This window comes from Neohortaea acidophila, assembly GCF_010093505.1.
Source record: "Neohortaea acidophila strain CBS 113389 unplaced genomic scaffold BDY17scaffold_6, whole genome shotgun sequence".
Taxonomy (NCBI): domain Eukaryota; kingdom Fungi; phylum Ascomycota; class Dothideomycetes; order Mycosphaerellales; family Teratosphaeriaceae; genus Neohortaea; species Neohortaea acidophila.
The window spans coordinates 1,231,983-1,248,937 of NW_022985515.1; the positions used below are offsets into that span (position 1 = coordinate 1,231,983).

The window sequence follows — 16,955 nt, forward strand, 5'->3', positions numbered from 1 at the left end:
GCACTTGCATTTCGCCATAGGAGAAATCACCAAGTAGACAGACACATCGGAAATCAAGGAACAGGGCCGTAATGAACAACGATCCATTGCATGCCTCATCACAATCATCAACTCACGCCCCAATCCCCGCAACAAACTGGTAAAAGCGCATCACCTTCGGCCCATCGAAGAACGGCGACTGATCCAGAAAAACCCCCATATCCTGCACCAAAGGCTGCAACGTCTTGGCAAACTCCAGCAACAACATACACCGACTGCCTCCCTCTCGTTGTGCCGCCGAGCCCAGATTCCCATTCAAGTGCGCCTGGCTTCCATTCCCCGGGGCAGAGGCCTCCGCGTCCTCCACGAGCAGGCTGCACGACATCAAACTCCGCTCGTTTTGCGCCCATTGCGTGAAGGCGGGTTTGATCGCTTCGACTGCGTCGGCGACGGTGTTGGACTCGGGGACGATGAACTCCATCATCCCCATCAGCGCGCCCGTGGTCTTCCACGCTGCGTGCGCGAACTCCGCCCGCCGCTCGGAATACGCAACTCTACACGCCGCGCGATCCATCGAAGGCAACCGAGGGAGGTAAAGCCTCGTCCCGGGGGTAGGATTGCTCACAGCAGCCATATACTCCCGCGACGTAAGCGTGTGCACATCCTCCGTTTCGTAAAGCGTTAGGTATCGCGTTATTGTCGTCCCGGACGCGGACGCCGCTTCGTCGCGCGCCATGTATCGTCTTGCGCGCAAGAAGCCCGGGATCGACATGCGTTCGGGCAGGTGCTCGTTCGTCCACCAGTCGTTCAGGGCTGCTTCGTCGACTTCGTTGCTCGACACGCTGCCCCAGACCGCTAGGGCAGCGGCGCCTTGGAGGGCGGGTTGGCTCATGGTGGGAGGAAGTGTGGCTGCAAGGGAGAGATGGAGCTTGCTGCGCGCATGGCCTTTGTCTTTTATGGTGCCCGGTGGGCGATCTCGCACGGTGTGTGGACACACCTACGTAGTTGCTGGCATATCCGTCTCGGCCTCGGCTCCGAATCCGCGGCGCCGCTCGCCGTCTCCCCGGCTGGCGTCTTTGAATGAAAAACAAGCAAGCAGGAGAACGGGGTATGGCAGTAATGTGTGAAAAATAAAATGCTTCGCAACTAACATGGTATACACGCATGTCAATCTCCCACAATCAATCAACCATCACGATGCCTCGCTCGCTAACGTCAGACACCCAAATGCCACTTCAAGAAAAAGCCTGCTCAACCCAACTCTTTGGCACCTTCAAGGCTTTCGCACTCTCCGTCGTCCGCGTACTCCGCACACTATCCATGGACTTGGCGCGCTTCTGCTTCGCCGTGCTGCTGCCGCCAGTTCTCCAACTAAACCATCCCCTCGCAGCAGGACTGGCAGGTCGCTTCGGCGAGTCGGCTAGTCAGCTGCCATCGCCTCCGCCTCCGTTACCGTCTCGTTCGTCCAGGCCTTCCGGCACGGGGTCGACGATGCGCACGTTTTGTTTTGCTGGGGAGCGGAAGGGCCGGCTCGTGCGGCGGGGAGGAGTGGAGGGGGGTTCGGCTGCGTCGTCTTCGAGACTTTCCAGCACGCCGTCTATATTTGACAGGCGGGCTTTGCCTTTGTTGCTCCGTGGGCTCTTTCCTGGCATCTCCGAGACAGACTCGGCGGCTGTGACGTAGCCTTCTGTCTCATGGCCTGTATCGCTGTCTTTGCCGGGGTGTTTGATGGCCACGACTTGACCCCCTTCGCTCTGCGTGCTGGGTGCTGTGAAGGCGCTTTCGTCGTCCTCGGTGGGAGGGTGTTCGGGGTGGGCGTGTAGTTTAGGCGCGCCCTCGCTCGCGGCTTGTTTGCTTGCGAAACTGCTCCCTTTGCCAGATGCATCACGTAGTCCTTGCCATCTCGCGCGGTCCCAGTCGCCGTCTGATGTGCCGTGGAGTATTTCTCCGCCATGCACCATGCTTTTGATATCAGACCAGTATTCCAATCTCTTTACCTGTTCGTCCGCCGCCTTCACCGCATTGATCAGGTTCTCGGCCTGTTGAGAGGCTTCTCCATGCTGCTTTTGCGCCTCCTCATCATCGTGTTTGTGATCTGCCAGACTCTGACGACGTTCGTGTGCGGCATCGAAGCGGTGTAGTAAGTCTGCCAGCAATTGTCGACGAGAGGATTGAAAGACGAGGAGATTCATGATCTCGGGCATGCGCTCGGACAGATAGTACAGCTCTGGCCCAGCTCCATCGGTGAATTTGCGCACGGCAACCAGCTTCTCCCTGTCGACAGATGCACGTTTCATGACGTAGATGAGAGATGCAATGTTGGTGATGTCCATCTGATCGACCTCCACTTCATCCTGCCGCCTGCGTCTCTCTTTCATCCTTGCCATCTCGCTCGTGCCCATGCGACTGTAGTCCTCGCTGGCTGGTCGCACCGTCTTGGGGTGGATAGTAAAGTACTCGGCCGTCAGTTCGTGCGCTTTCTCCTTCGTATGGTGATGCACGTCTCGCCTTCTCCGCATTCGCAACCAACGGCGTCTGCGGACAAAGGAGTGGAACCAGGGGTGATTGCCATGCCACGCATATCCTCCTTTGAACATGAAACTGTACTCCCACCCCTCCTCGTCGACATCACGGCTCATATCGACGAACCAGCTCTTCCACGCCCACTCCCAGCTCGGATCCGGCACTTGAGCATTGCGAATGTCGACGGGAGAAGTGCGGAACTGCGCGTTCTGCCAGGGCTTAGGATCGGAGGGGAGGAGGGAGGAGCTGCTGTATTTGGGGATGCCAAAGAGGAACATGCCGCGTTGATTTTCGTAGAGGATGTCGACGACGCTGTCGTTTTCGTTCTTCCGTTGCCCCATGGTGCCCCTTCGCTTGAGGTAGCTCTTAGCTTTGGCACGGCTGCGCTCGAGCATGCTGGTCTGGATGCGCGACGCCTCCTCCCCGGCTTGTGGGGCATTCGCGGGGTCTTCATCGGGCGGTAGCGGGTCTTCGTGGATGTGGTACTTGTCCGGCTGGTATTTGGCGTACTTTCTCTCGCTCCATTGCCGTTTCATCGACTGCTTGGTGAGTCTTCGAGTGAGCGGCCCGGGGGTGCTAGGGGTGGCTGGGGTCGGCGGCTCATCACTGTAATTGCGTTCAGCATCCCCATTCTGTGCTGGCCGCTCTTGGTCGAGGAGGGAGATGTGGTGCTCGTTGAGAATGGTTTGGGCGGTGGGGACGTTGCGGAGGGAATTGAGGACGGAAGAGGGAGTCGACATGTCGGGCTGCTGATGATGATGATCATGGGCTGTGGCGGGATCCGTTACCTATCCACCAGCTTGATTGGAGTCACCATGAAACTGCCGTCGGGGCCAGTACGGTGTCGGAAGATGGAGGGCAGGCTGATGCGGTGATGGCTGGCGGCATGGTTGTCTCCGAAAGAGACTTCCGACCGACTCATCATGCATTCATGCTCTTCGTGGAGTGTGGTTGGGAAGGGAGGGGATCGAGGTGTCTGACAGACAGAGAGTTGTGGCCTGATTGAGCCATGCGGTATGCAGACATCATGCACGTAACGTGGACCAATGCAGCCTACCGCCGGCCAGCTTTTGACTCACGCACAGACCCCCAAACACCCTCGGGCGACGCCGAATCTGGGGAAAGAGCAAGTGGACGGCGGATGACATCACCTTGGCGTGCAAGCTGGCCGACATGTGATTGGCGTTGCTATGCAGCCCAAGCTCCCTCTGCTCTCGCCCCTCTGACTTCATCCCTCCATCTACCACCATCAATCAATTCCATCATCTACACCTCCTAAACCATCGCCCTACCTCCATCCATCCCACCCAATCAACAACATGTCTGCACGAGCGTGGCAAGTCGGCGGTCTGGCCGTTGCGGGCGGCGTCGGCTACTACTTGTACCAAGCTGGCGGTGACCCCAAGACTGCGCAGAAGAAGGCAGAGGGTGAGTGGCAGTGCATATCTTATCGTCCGTGTCACACCAGCTAACAGCACCGTCTTCTCCCCCCACAGCCGATGCCAACAAGCTTTCGCACAAGGTCAAGGATGAACTCCCAGGTCGCGGCAAAGAGGCGAAGAAGGACGCCGAAGCGGCCGCATCGGACATCAGCGCCAAAGCGAGGAATGCGGCCAACGACGCCAAGGCCGAGGCCGACAAGGTTGCTTCCAAGGCCGGCACCAATCTCAATGCCGCCGTGGACCAGTTTGACAAGAGCGTGACGGAGGTGAGTGTCTTTTGCATTTGTGGAGAGATATATGCATACTGATGTGCGTGATCGATACAGGGCGCGAGCAAGGCCAAGAGCGGCATCTCCAGCTGGCTGGGAGGGAAGTAAGGGTCGCATTGTGTTGGACATACCCTGGGATCTGTCGATCTCTAAGAAACGCGCCCGGAAGGGGAGATGTTGGGGGAAGAGTGTCGACGATGTCGCAATACTTTCTTCGAATGACATTCTAATGTACAGTGCGCGTCATCTATTGTACTATCCGCACTCTCTATGTTTCCATCGAGTCCACGAGCGCAAGGATATCTCTCGACAGTCTCTCTTGAGCAAGTGTCGAGTTCCTAAACGTGACCTTGCTCTTGACGCCGGTACCAATGTGAGCGGCCTTTACATACATTTTCGCTGCGCCTGTGATGCCTGAGGCCATAACTGAAATGTGAGCAAGTATCGATGGCTGTAGGCCAGGTATTGCGGACATCCGGGCCGACTCGAGAGGCTCCGCCGAGGGACTGTGCGGGCGGCGGAGCTTCGCTTCGGTTTGGAGCGTCGATCACGGTCGAAGAGGCTCCTTCACGGGCAAGGCGGAACATGCCCAGACGTGAGAATGATCACTCGGGATGTAAGACAAGGCGACTCGATCCAATCGGAATACCCACGGAAGGACAAAGGATGACTTGAAGTCGAGTGCGACGATGTGATGTCAGACCTGCGCCACACTGCAGCACGGTGGAGTGGCGGTGGTGAGCTCGATCTCCGGAAATTATTGGGGCGCGGGCCAAGCGCATCGATGACCATCATCACCGCCAAAACTTCCTCACCACAACCACCCTCTCTCTCTCTCACTACTCCCGCCCAACTCCATCTCCTCTCATCCCCACCTCATCTCGATCCCCTCCAATTGACGGCCGGCAGCTGCACGCTCGTGTTCACTCTTTTACCATCTCCTCGAGTCTTGCGAACCGCCCACCCCCATCCCATCGAAGCATCCATAGGCGTGTTTGGAGAGCAACACAACAATGCCCCCATCTCCCTAGCACTACCACAACATGCCTATGTACCCCCGGAGCTGGTATCCACACCCTCGATAATCCACCCGCACCTCTTTGAGCCCAACATGTTCTCGCGCCGTCGCCGCCCTTCTCCCGCTAACCCGGTACCTACCACCTCTTCATCCATCCCCCTCCATCACCACGCTAATTGTCTCCTTCCAGCGCATCGATCCTGGCACCGCTGCTGCTGCCACCACCGCCGCCACCTCTGCCTTTGGTCGGCTCAATCAACCCACCGCCAATGGCACCCTCTCCTCCGCCGCCGCCGCGGCTGCCCTTCGCTCTCACACCTCCACCCCGGAACCCGTCGGAAGCATACAGACGAAGCGCATGATCAGACGTAACTCCAACTCATCACAAGGCAGCATGAGTGTGGTGGGGAGTCTGAACGGACGGCCCGGCGTGCGCAGAACCGATAGCAACAGCTCCATGACCGAGCGTACCTTTCGCGCCCCATCCCCCGCCTCGCCCATGCGTCCTGCATCGAGTCTCGGCTCGACGACCACCCGTTTCACCTCGCCTCCGCCGGCAAAGGGGAAACGAAGTTCCAGTGCGGACCAGCCCCCACCCAGTACCTCGTTGCAAGCCAAGAGGTTGTCAAATGTCATGGAAGGGGACGAGCTGGAAAGAGCACATGCCGATTTCGCCAAGAATCTCGCTGCAAGACGCGCAGAGGCAGATTCGGGTGGTGCGTCAAAGGCCGTACCCCTGCCAAAGACCGCGGAATCCGCAAACCAGGCTACTAGAAGCGAGCGCCCAACCAGCCCCGATGCGCAGACTTCTTCCATGCCCTCCACCCTCAGACAGCCCGCTCCAGCCAGTCGAACATCGTCCGCGGCCGGAAGCCATCTTTCAAACGCGAACAACGATTCGGGCAGAGTCTACGGCGTCCAGCCCGGCACATCTTACAACGCGCCATCTCGCGTGTACGATCCCAACACCCGATCCTTTGTATACAAGTCCGCCGCGGATGCCCAGCCACCACCATCTCCAACAAGACCCACGGTGGAAACAGTATACGACCCGAACTCGCGGAGATTCGTGCCGAAGTCGCAGGCATCTAGCCTCCCTCCTGCCGTGAGAGCTGCTCGCGCTTCTTCTGTTAGCCCCACGCGAGCATCTGCCGCAGTTACATCGCAGAGACAACGACCTTCATCTGCTCTAGCTGGCTCAATGAAGCCTCCACCAAAGAACCCGGCCCGATATGCGCAAACAGCTGAAAGGCCGACTTCTCCGACCGTTACAACCCTGCACAAGCAACCATCCGTTGTTCGAGAAGACACTAGAGGAGAAGAGGAGGCCGAGGCAGCAGCGCCACCCGCGAAACAACCAGCTACCAACACCCAGCAGCAGACCATCCTCCCGGCCAAGACGTACACCGCTCGACCCGAAGACCACGGACGATCGTCGAGTCTCGACGTTCCACGTGTCGGCTATGATGCTGCTTTGAGAGGACGAAACGTCTCTCAAAGTCCTCAACGCTCAGCCCGCTTCTCACCTTCGCCGGTTCTCTTGCCTCAGATCCATGTTCCCCCTCCCAGAGACATTTCACCTGGCAAGTCGGCGATGAAGCACAGCCCGGCGTCGTCGATCCGGACCGCCTCTCCAATCGCCGCATTCTCTCCCCTTGGCCTCCACCGGGTTACTAGCCCTGGGAGCGAGACGAGCGAGAGTCCCTCTATGGGCGCGCAAGATGGTGCGAAGAAGAAGAAGTCTGTGCGTGTCAGTTTCGATGAGCACTCACTCGGGGGAGCGGCTCCAGTCTTACTGCCCTCTCCCATCTTGAATCGCTCCCCGCAAATGGGGGCCGATGATGATGTCGAGATGCCGTCGAGACAGGTGCTGCCTTCTTTCGGCAGCGTCAGAAGGGACCGTGTGCAGCCAGACCCTGCGGAAAAGGTCACGGAGATGATTCCTTCTAGCCAAGGGACGAGTAGTGATCACGCCATTGCTGGTATCTTGAGGAATAGTCGTGATCCGGTGCCTCCGGAGGTGACTTCTAAAGAGAGTGCCGGCTATGAGAGCGATGATGCGAGCGAGGCGAATGTTCCTGTGTCCATCCCAGAGGAAGCCCCAGCCGTCATCCCCATTGCATCGGCGACCGCACCGGCTAGCGACTCCACAGCACCGACGGTTCGAGACTTTGCTCCGACTACCGTGGAGCAGGACAATGTGCCGGCGCAAGAACCCCCTGCCATTGCTTTGTTTCCTCCAACCCCCAAGTTGGACGAGGATAACAGGGGGTCATTCTTAAGCCCTCCGACACAAGAAGTTTCGAAGCGGAATTCCATGGAAGGGATTTCTGTGCCGGGAGGTTGGGCTGGGGATGCGGATGAGCCTGCAACGATTGTCGCTGAGCCATCGGTGCCGAAAGCAACACCAGAGATTTTTGATGGAGCGGCACAGGACTCGATGTCCATTCCAATGACGACGTCCGACCGGAGACTCAGTGCTATTGACGAAGACACGGACGATGCCGAATTCAGCGATGCGTTTGAAGATCCCTCCGACTTTGAAGATGATGGACCGGGTGGCTTTGCCAGCTTGGATGCGATTGTGGAGAGTCCAGTTGTCCCGTTGTCTCCTTCACGACCCAGGGATCCTCCAATAAGCCCAACGCGAACCACGGCGCCTACCAATAACGTAAACGATAGCCCTTCGACTCCGAGTTGGGATCAGGCTACCGCGTATTGGTCTCAGCTTACCAAGGAGAAACGAGCAGAGCTCGAGCGTGCGAACCACTCATCGGATGAAGATGATGACATGCAGCCTGCTCGGACGGCAAAGCCAAAAGCCGCAAGGGGTGTCAATGGGAACATTGCCACCAGCGTGCAACCGGTGCCAACGATGCGAAAGTCGATGCGTGCGCAGACCGGTCCTTCCAGAGCGGACTCTTCAGCCAGCTCAGGACATATGCGAAAGTCGATGAGGGAGGGCGGTCGATTGACGTCTTCCTTGCGTGAAGCGCCAGCTCGTGACGACTCGCACTCCGCATTGCAGAAGAAGAGCTTGCGTCCAGCATCGATGGGTGCACCTGCGACTTCGGCGCCACGGACACAGGCGCAGAGCTCTGCATATCCGACTTCACGCACGAAGAATGCTCAACCGCAGCAAAAACAGACCAGAGCGCAGACAGCACAATTCAGCACGAGATTGCAGAAAGAGTTGGCAGCGGCAGACGACTCTGACTCGGAGAGCAGCTTCAAGAAGCGACGCAAAGCCCGAGGGAATGAAGCGCGGTATACCATGCGCGGAAGCATGCGAGATGCTGCTGCCTATGAATCGCCACGACCGCAGAGTCCAATCGAGCAACGACCCTCATCGCCTCCCCCGAGCTCCGGTAATAGCAGGTTCAGCCGGCTCCGCTCCATGTCGCCGAATCCTTTCTCACGACGGAAGAACTCCATTTCCTCGGTGCAATCTCAAGAGCCCGTGATTAAAAGCACGTTGCGGTCTACGGCCGCTCCTCCTGCTGCAGCGAGGAAAACACAGTCTAGGCAAACGCCCGCGCCCTCTGCTCCCCGATACAAATCCCGCTTTGCGGACTCGGATGATGAGGACGATGACGCGCCTAAGCGATCGTTCTTCAAAAGTCGATTTGCTGATTCGGACGATGAAGATGGCGGGCCTGCTCCTTCGAGTGTGAGAAAAGCGGATCTAACTCCTGTTCGTGGCATTCCTCGACGCAAAGACAGGGAAGACGGCGATTCCACTGATTTGGAAGAGGAGGATGATGCGCCGAGACGAAAGGGTGGAAAGAAGGGAGGACTAACTCAGGACCCTGCAGAAGTGGACAAAGTGATGGCGTTGGCGAGACGAAATCTTGGAATGGCTGAGAGCCCTGCTGCGCCATCCAACCAAGGCCCTCATGAGGGAGCTTTGCTGCAGAAGGGTAGTTTGAGAGTCAAGCCAGCTGGTGGCGTGGAAGACACACCTCAGTCTACGGCATCGAAACCCAGCGACATCACGTTCGCCATGCCGGAGAAGAAGCGCAGGGGTTTCATGGGCAGCATCCTTCGTCGGAACCGCAACAGCTCCTCGTCTATCCAGCAGCTCACCGGATCCGCCAGTCCACCTGCGACTCCCGTTTCCCCTCAACAGCAACTGCAGCAACAGGCGAACAGCAACAGGATCATCGAACGTCCTACGAGTCCAACACCCACCAGTCCAACCGGCCGACCCCCCATGGCCAAACTCCGCAAAAACTCCAGCCAGCGCGTCATCAGCCGCAACAGCTCCTACCTCGCCGACGCAACGCCCGTCGCCGCCGTCCCACCTCCCCCTCCGTCCGCCCTCGCCCGCGGCAGCTCGTACATGTCCAACCGAAACGCAGCCCCCGCAACGCCCTCCTCCGCTCTACCCAAACTCTCCAACCAAGAACTCGACTCCTGGCAACGCCCCACTTCCCCAAGCGTAACAGGGACCCCCGACCGCCCGACCACGAGCGAAGGCTTCTCCTCCGACGCCGTAAAGTTAGCACATACCCTCCGTCCGGACCTGGCGCCTAGAAGTCAGAGTCAGCAATTACCTGCTTCGAGTGCGCTGGCGGGCGGTGCGGGCGGTGCTGCTGGCGGCGGCCGAAGAGTGCAGATTCAGGCTGGTGAGGAGGGCTCGGAGCCCGGGGAGCGCGAGAAGTCGGCGGCGTACATTGTTTCGGCGAAGACGGGGAAGAAGAAGAAGTTTGGGGGCTTGAGGCGGGTGTTTGGGTTGAATGATTGAGTTTGCATCACAGGGAAACATTCGAGAGTGGGCGGTAATGCGTAATATTTTTCCTTTTTTCTCTTTGTTCTTTGCTTGCGCTTCTTGTGCTGGTGGATTGGGCGATACCCCAGTTGTATATGGCTTTTCTCGCCGTCGAGACATACATGTGGCGGGCGGTGGTGGTTATTTATTTGGAAGAAAGACGAATCGTATCTTGTTCTTTTATCATGTGCTGAAAGGGTTTGTGTTTGTCTCTTGTTGGTTGTTGGTGGTTGGTGTGGTGGGTTGTGAACTTGACCGAGTGAAGTGGTGTTTCTTTGTTCTTTTTCCCCTTCTTCTTTCAACTTCTTGACAATGGCAGGACAAAGAGGATGCAGCATGACAATGACATTGTGGCTATTCTCCAGCGCACAGAAAGCCATGGAACACGAACATATATACCCCCCCTGACCCTCCCCTTCCACCTTCCGCCCACTCAGACGACCACTCACCAATCCGCCAGCCGTCTCACCACCCACCAGTCTCAGCACAAATGTGCATCTTCCAAGAGCTGCAGTTCCACTGCGGCTGCACCATCCTCCAAATCTCCCGCCCCTGTCCCCAAGCCTCCACCAATGCGCAGAACGAACTCTTCTGCCCTGCTGACCTCCACCCGCACCTCAACGATCCTCCCTCCCAAAGACGCTCAACACGCATCTTCGACCCCAAAACCTATTGCCCGGGCGTGTGCGCGTTCATCCACTGCCGCTGGAAGTACGCCGTGCAGCCTGAAGGGGAATTTGAGTCTCCTGACGAACCGTACGACCAGCCTAGAAACTCTTTCGATATGGCTGACGACGCGTGCCAGGGTCGTGAACGCGCTTACTTCCGCCTACTTACTGCCGAGCAGAGGGAGGCGCTGTACGTTGATTTCCCTTATCCGCGGAGCGCGCAGGTTGAGAGCATGAGTGCGTTCGCGCAGGCTTACCTTTGCGATGATGAGGAGCATGCGAAACGCGTCCTCGCTGATGGAAGAGTGCTAGATCCCGAGGAGGTTCATTGGACAGAGCTGAATCCGCGCTTCTTCTCGCCTGCGCAACTCTCGCTCGTCACGGGGTTGTTGCTCCCGGCTAGTGTGACGATTCCGGCGAGGGATATGGATGTGCGGGTTTGGGGTGCTTCGCCGCTCATGCCGGTTGTGGGGCCTTTTGCGCTGAGGGGGGAGCATGTTTGTTGGCCTGTTCCGGGGGTTTGTGGGGTTTGTGGACGGAATTGGGGGAGGGGGTTTGAGATTGGGGAGGTTGGGGGGAGGGTTTGTGTTGTTGAGAAGGGGAGGGGGATGGGTGGGGATACGGTGATGGAGGGGTGAGATGGATGGGGATGTGGATGGGGATACGGTGATGGAGGGTTGAGATCATCTTGGGATGAAGTTGGAGAGGCGAAATTGGTGACTGTTCTTTCGATGATCGATTGATTCATGGATGTGGACATCTTAGCTTCTTGAATGAAAGAGTGCTTCGTACTAGACAGGTGAGGTTCGGAAAGGCTGAGCTTATGCGTAGGTGTTGGTATGACGCGTTGTTATCAGCACAGCCTTCGTCCTTTGATGTTTCCTCGCATCACTGACCGTCCAACTGCCCGTCCTCTCTCCATCCACATCAACATTCGTGTGTCGCGTTGTCGTTACCGCTGAAGCGTCGATGATGCTGACTCGTGGCCCTGAACCGAATGACAGAATTAACGTGAAAGCTCCATGCTCCATCCACAATGAGCACGTCAACAGCGGCCAAGATCCCTCCTTTGATCTACGGAACAGCTTGGAAGAAAGACCAGACGAGGAAGCTCGTTAGACAAGCTCTCCTTGTCGGATTCACGGGCGTCGATACCGCTGCGCAACCGAAGCATTATCAAGAAGATCTCGTTGGCCAGGGCATCCGAGATGCTATCAAGGAGGGAGGGCTGAAGAGGAGCCACCTCTACGTGCGTCGATGTCAACATGCAGCTGTGACGTGGAATGGCAATTGAATTGACTGTCTGCAGATCCAAACGAAATTCACATCCATCCACGGGCAAGACCCTCGACGAATGCCATACGACGCCCAGCAAAACATCACCGATCAACTCGCAGTTTCAATCGCCTCTTCCCTCCACAATCTCCGCCACTCCGAAACCACGGCAGACGCCTACCTCGACTGCCTCGTCCTACACTCCCCGTTTCCCAGTCTGGCGCAAACGCAAGAAGCCTGGCGAGCAATGGAGTCGCACGTCCCCGCGCGAGCGCGAACCCTAGGCATCTCGAACATCTACTCGATCGACGTGTTAAAGTCACTCTACGACTTTGCGCGCGTCAAGCCTGCCATCGTGCAAAACCGCTTCTACGCCGACAGCGGGTACGACGTCGAGATCCGGGCTTTTTGCGCGGCCAACGGCGTGCGGTATCAGAGCTTTTGGACGCTGACGGCTAACCCGCGACTGCTGAAATCGGAAGCTGTGGAGACGGTTGCGAGGGAGGTGGGGGTTGGTTTGCCGGTGGCGTTGTATGGGCTTGTGCTGGGGTTGGGAGAGGTGAGTGTGTTGAACGGGACGACGAATGTTGGTCGAATGGTGAGTGCTCTCTTCTCGTCATTGTGTTCGACCAGTGCGCTGACCTGGATTCCACTCTATCAGACGGAAGATCTGGAAGGAGTGAAAAAGATACGCCAATGGGCTACATCTGCTCCGCAAAGCTGGAGGGAGGTTTCCGCTTCCTTTGGCAAACTACTTCAAACGTGAATGCAGAGCTTATGACCAAACTCGGCTCCTCGCGCATCAACATGCATTCCGTGTAACCGGTCTGGCGTGAGTCAAAGGGAAGTGAGTTGCATTCGGTAATGTTAACCTTTTGCGGACGGCGGTGACTGGATTCGGGCAGCAATTCGCGATTTTCAGCCGCCCGCAAGTTAACGAACGTTTGGCTTTTATAGAGCGTATAGCGCACATCGCATCCTCCTTCCTTTTCTCTTCAGCACCCATCGTCCGTCCCGGTCTTTGTGGTTGTTCAAATCTGCCTCCTTTCGTCATTCCTTCTCTATCCACTGGCCACTGGGAAGAAATCGGGAACAGCTCTCTCCAGCCGGATTCTCGGACGAGACGATCCCCGTTTTACTCGCCAGACCACACTCATTTGCAGCAATGGGCCTCATCGACGATCTGCTGGACCTCCAGATCCCCAACAATGTAAAAATCGAACCAATCGGCCAACACGTCGTCTACACCACCTCGGGAATTTGTCGTCCAAAGCACGCAGACCGCGCGGTGTCGACGCTATGGCTGGGGGAAACGCGAGTCGAGAAATCGGCTCGCCCGCTCACGTCGGGAGAGTACAATGACACCGCTCCGGAATGGCGGCCCGATTGCACGTCCATCGCTTTTATTTCGGACCGCCAGAGGCCTGGTCAGACGAGCGCTATTTACATCTTGCCGATGAAGGGAGGGGCTGTGGATGCTTCGAGAACGGAAGATGGTGATCTCAGTTCGGGGCCTAAGGCCGCTGCTGCCGAGCCATATGCTTTGACTGCTGCGGACAACGAGCGTGCCATTGAGATGTTTCGTTGGAGTCCTGATGGCAAGTGTATTGCGTACATCTCGGCCGACGAAAAGACTCCCGAGCGAAGGCAGCGCGAGAAGGACAAAGACGATGCCAACGTTTGGGGCGCGAATCTCGTCCTCTCTCGTTTACGCATCGTGGACTTTGCAACGAAGAAGGTCACGACGTTGGTTGAAGGTGCTGAGCACGTCACCGGACTGGCTTGGAGTCCCGATGGCACACGCATCGCCTTCCTCCACAGGAAGAAGCCGGGCATCGAAAGCGAGTGTCTGGATGGATGCTCTGTATCCGTCATTGGGGTCGAAACGCGAAGCATCCGATTTGTGAAGCATTTCGCTTCTGGAATCACCAATCCAGTGTGGGCGGGGAAATCGCTCTACTTCGCCGCCAACGTCGATCCGACGTTTCTCTCCTCCGCGCAGGCTCTTTGGTCAATCGATCTGTCGTCGACCCGTCCGATATTCCAGCGCGAACTGCGCGGCGACGACGATTGTATTGGGCATTTTGTCGAATTCGGCCAGACTGACCTTGTGCTTTGCACCAAGAAAGGCATGGGTACCTACTTCTCAACATTCGGCGACAAGACTATGGTGCGGAGCTATGAAAACGACATCGCCTCCTTCGATGCCAATCTGAACGTCATTGACAACGAGATTCTTCTCGCCGTGGTCAAATCCACCGTCAACTCGCCGGCAGAAGTCTACTTTACAAATGAAACAGGCACACAACACATCCAAGTCTCGTCTCACGGCGACGTTCTCAAAGATTACAAATTCGGCACGGCCACGGTTATCAAATGCAAGTCATCCGACGGCGAAGTCGAGCTGGACGCAATCTACTTCTCCCCCGCCAAACCCAAGGGCAAGACTGATGCCAAAGGCCCGTTTCCTACTGCCGTCATATGCCACGGAGGGCCGTACAATCGCAGCACCGATGCCTTCAACTCACACACCATGTCCTGGCAACCAGTCCTCCTCGAAGCGGGCTACGGCCTTCTCATGCCCAATTACCGAGGCGGTTCAGGGCATGGTGATAAGTTCGCCGCCACCGCCCGCAGCCACATCGGCATCCACGACTACGAAGATGTCATCCAACTCACCCAGCTCGCAATCGAAAAGGGCTACGCAGACAAAGACCGCGTCCTAATCGGCGGCTGGAGTCACGGCGGCGAACTCGCCTACCTCGCCAGCGTGCGCAACGGCCAGCACGGCCACGGCTGGCGCTTCCAAGCCGCCATCCCCGGCGCCGGCGCCACGGATTCCGACACCCTCCGCTTCACCTCCGACATGGGCCTGACGTTCGAACTCGGCCAGCCGGGCGAAGCACCCTGGGATAGCGACGTGCGCTCCACCACCGCCCGGACACGCCGAGGCGCCATCTGGTGCTTCAAGAATGCTATTGACTCTGGCGTCGTGCTGCCTGCTATGCTGATCATGCACTGCGAGCAGGACAAGCGCGTGCCGGTTGAGCAGGCTGTTGCGATGAGGCGTGCGCTGCAGTATCATGGGTTGCCTTTTGAGTTTGTCTCGTATCCGCGCGAGGGCCATCGGATGGTGGAGCGGATGCATGTGAGGGATCGCATGGTGCGGGCTTTGCGTTGGGCGGATACGTATATTTCGCCGGAGGTGTAGTTGGTTGGTCTCGTGGACATAAATTGTCAGCTAGTAGCCTAGCCAAAAGTATTGCATGTTGTCTCGATATGAGTTGTTGCTCGTGAATTTCGTTGTCGAGTTTAAGCTTGAAATTAAGCTTCACTTGAACCCGATTTGGGCATTTCTAAGCAGCAGAGAATCTTTTTTCCATACTCTTGACTGGCATTCCCAATCCACACTCTTTGAAGTACAACACCGCAAGACGCACGAGAAATGGCAGACCAACACGAACACCACGACGGCCAGGAAGAGGAGGACGATGTCATGCTAGACCCCGACGAGGCGGAGGAAGTGATAGAAGAAGACGGCGATGCAGCCATGGACTCCGGGGACGAAGGCGAGCGAGGAGAAGAAGAGATCCAGCTGCAAAACGACAGCGCCGCCCACTTCGACCACCACAAAGACAGCATCTTCTGCATCGCCCAACACCCCACTCTCCCGCACATTGTAGCCACCGGAGCAGGGGACGACATGGCGTATGTGTGGGACTGCACGCCTGCTCCTGGCCCTCCGCTCCCCAAGAGCTTCGTAACTACTCCTCAACCTGTCGAGCGGCAAGGCCAGGACATCCTAGCTGCACTAGAAGGGCAGGACGAAAGCGTCAACGCAATCAGCTTCACCCTGCCTCAAGGCGAGTACATCGTAACCGGCACGCTCGCCGGCTCCCTCAACGCCTACACAACCCCCACCCCCACCACGCCTGCCAAACTCCTCGCCTCCGCCAAAGAAGTCGAAGAAGTCAACTGGATTGCGCCCTGCCCGCACGCCGCGTACCCCAACACCATCGCTTTCGGCGCCAAAGACGGCTCCGTCTGGGTGTACACCGTCAACGCCTCGGATCCCTCTAGCCCGCTCACAATCGTGCAGTCTTTCTTCTTGCACCAAGCGCCTAGCACCGCTGGAGCTTGGACGCCCGATGGCAAGTTGCTGGCTACTGTTGCCGAGGACAGCAGTTTGTACGTGTGGGATGTTTTCGGCGAAGCGGCTGCAGCGGGCGTCACGGATCCGAATGGAGGACAGGCTATTATTGCGCTCACGGCGGCGGACGAGCGGTTCAATGTTGATGGCGGACTGTACAGTGTTGCCATCTCGCCTGGAGGCGGGATTGTAGCTGTTGGAGGCGCGGAGGGCAATATCAGAGTCGTCGGGCTGCCGCGTCTGTCTTCGCCTTCTTCTGCGAAAGGCGCCAAAGGAGCTGGAGCAGCGAGTAAAGTGGGCGGAGCAAAGCAAGCTGCTGCAGGCCAAGCAGGCCAAATCTTGGCTTCTCTCCAGGCGCAAACGGATGGTATCGAGACTCTAGACTTCAGCCAGCCGCCTTTGACTTTACTGGCAGCGGGCAGTGTAGATGGGAGTATCGCGCTCTACGACGCGGCGCACAACTTCACCGTGCGGAGGCACATCCCCGACGCCCACGACGAGGAGGCGGTGATTAAAGTCGAGTTTGTCAAGATGCCGCTCGGCACGCCGAATCCGAGTAATCATCTGCTCACGTCGTGTGGGAATGATGGGGTTGTGAGGCGGTGGGATGTGAGGGGTGGGACGGCGGCGGCGGCTGCTCCTGCTGCTGGGAGGGGGATGACGGGGGAGTGGAAGGGGCATCGAGGGGGTGGAGAAGGAGGGGGCATTCTGGGGTTCGTGCAGGGGGGTGGTGGGAAGCGGATTGTGACGGCGGGTGATGATGGGGTGGGCTTGGTATTCAATGCACCTTGACGACGAGGACGATTTCAACATTCGACTACTCCAACAACAAGCACCAAAATCACCCCTGCCTTCCAAGA

General features: G+C 57.7%; 9 protein-coding genes across 9 annotated transcripts; 6 read left to right on the forward strand and 3 right to left on the reverse strand.

The window, feature by feature from the left end:
* Positions 1-66: 66 nt before the first annotated feature.
* On the reverse strand, positions 67-1,071 carry BDY17DRAFT_166859 (uncharacterized protein). The gene has a single exon (XM_033729775.1). The coding sequence runs from the start codon at positions 869-871 to the stop codon at positions 113-115; it is 759 nt and encodes a 252-aa protein (XP_033589379.1). The 5' UTR covers positions 872-1,071; the 3' UTR covers positions 67-112.
* Position 1,072: 1 nt separating this feature from the next.
* BDY17DRAFT_166858 (uncharacterized protein) lies at positions 1,073-3,332 on the reverse strand. Its single transcript, XM_033729774.1, has one exon. The coding sequence runs from the start codon at positions 3,240-3,242 to the stop codon at positions 1,404-1,406; it is 1,839 nt and encodes a 612-aa protein (XP_033589380.1). The 5' UTR covers positions 3,243-3,332; the 3' UTR covers positions 1,073-1,403.
* A 489-nt stretch (positions 3,333-3,821) lies between these two features.
* BDY17DRAFT_325065 (uncharacterized protein) lies at positions 3,822-4,321 on the forward strand (the record flags this gene model as incomplete). The annotated part of the gene is made up of 3 exons (XM_033737294.1): positions 3,822-3,930; positions 3,999-4,210; positions 4,271-4,321. 3 exons carry the CDS (start codon positions 3,822-3,824, stop codon positions 4,319-4,321), a joined length of 372 nt encoding a protein of 123 aa, XP_033589381.1.
* Positions 4,322-4,401: 80 nt separating this feature from the next.
* On the reverse strand, positions 4,402-4,867 carry BDY17DRAFT_299208 (uncharacterized protein). The gene has a single exon (XM_033733864.1). It carries the CDS (start codon positions 4,798-4,800, stop codon positions 4,552-4,554), a length of 249 nt encoding a protein of 82 aa, XP_033589382.1. The 5' UTR covers positions 4,801-4,867; the 3' UTR covers positions 4,402-4,551.
* A 457-nt stretch (positions 4,868-5,324) lies between these two features.
* Positions 5,325-9,978, forward strand: BDY17DRAFT_325066 (uncharacterized protein; the record flags this gene model as incomplete). Its single annotated transcript, XM_033737295.1, has 2 exons — positions 5,325-5,363; positions 5,422-9,978. 2 exons carry the CDS (start codon positions 5,325-5,327, stop codon positions 9,976-9,978), a joined length of 4,596 nt encoding a protein of 1,531 aa, XP_033589383.1.
* Positions 9,979-10,492: 514 nt separating this feature from the next.
* BDY17DRAFT_311219 (uncharacterized protein) lies at positions 10,493-11,308 on the forward strand (the record flags this gene model as incomplete). The annotated part of the gene is made up of 1 exon (XM_033735512.1): positions 10,493-11,308. One exon carries the CDS (start codon positions 10,493-10,495, stop codon positions 11,306-11,308), a length of 816 nt encoding a protein of 271 aa, XP_033589384.1.
* A 143-nt stretch (positions 11,309-11,451) lies between these two features.
* Positions 11,452-12,926, forward strand: BDY17DRAFT_299211 (aldo-keto reductase). Its single transcript, XM_033733865.1, has 3 exons — positions 11,452-11,919; positions 11,980-12,543; positions 12,607-12,926. Exons 1-3 carry the CDS (start codon positions 11,707-11,709, stop codon positions 12,709-12,711), a joined length of 882 nt encoding a protein of 293 aa, XP_033589385.1. The 5' UTR covers positions 11,452-11,706; the 3' UTR covers positions 12,712-12,926.
* BDY17DRAFT_299212 (Alpha/Beta hydrolase protein) lies at positions 12,927-15,225 on the forward strand. Its single transcript, XM_033733866.1, has one exon. It carries the CDS (start codon positions 13,111-13,113, stop codon positions 15,154-15,156), a length of 2,046 nt encoding a protein of 681 aa, XP_033589386.1. The 5' UTR covers positions 12,927-13,110; the 3' UTR covers positions 15,157-15,225.
* A 165-nt stretch (positions 15,226-15,390) lies between these two features.
* BDY17DRAFT_317358 (WD40-repeat-containing domain protein) lies at positions 15,391-16,887 on the forward strand (the record flags this gene model as incomplete). Its single annotated transcript, XM_033736091.1, has 2 exons — positions 15,391-16,360; positions 16,391-16,887. The coding sequence occupies 2 exons, from the start codon at positions 15,391-15,393 to the stop codon at positions 16,885-16,887; spliced, it is 1,467 nt and encodes a 488-aa protein (XP_033589387.1).
* Positions 16,888-16,955: the final 68 nt, after the last annotated feature.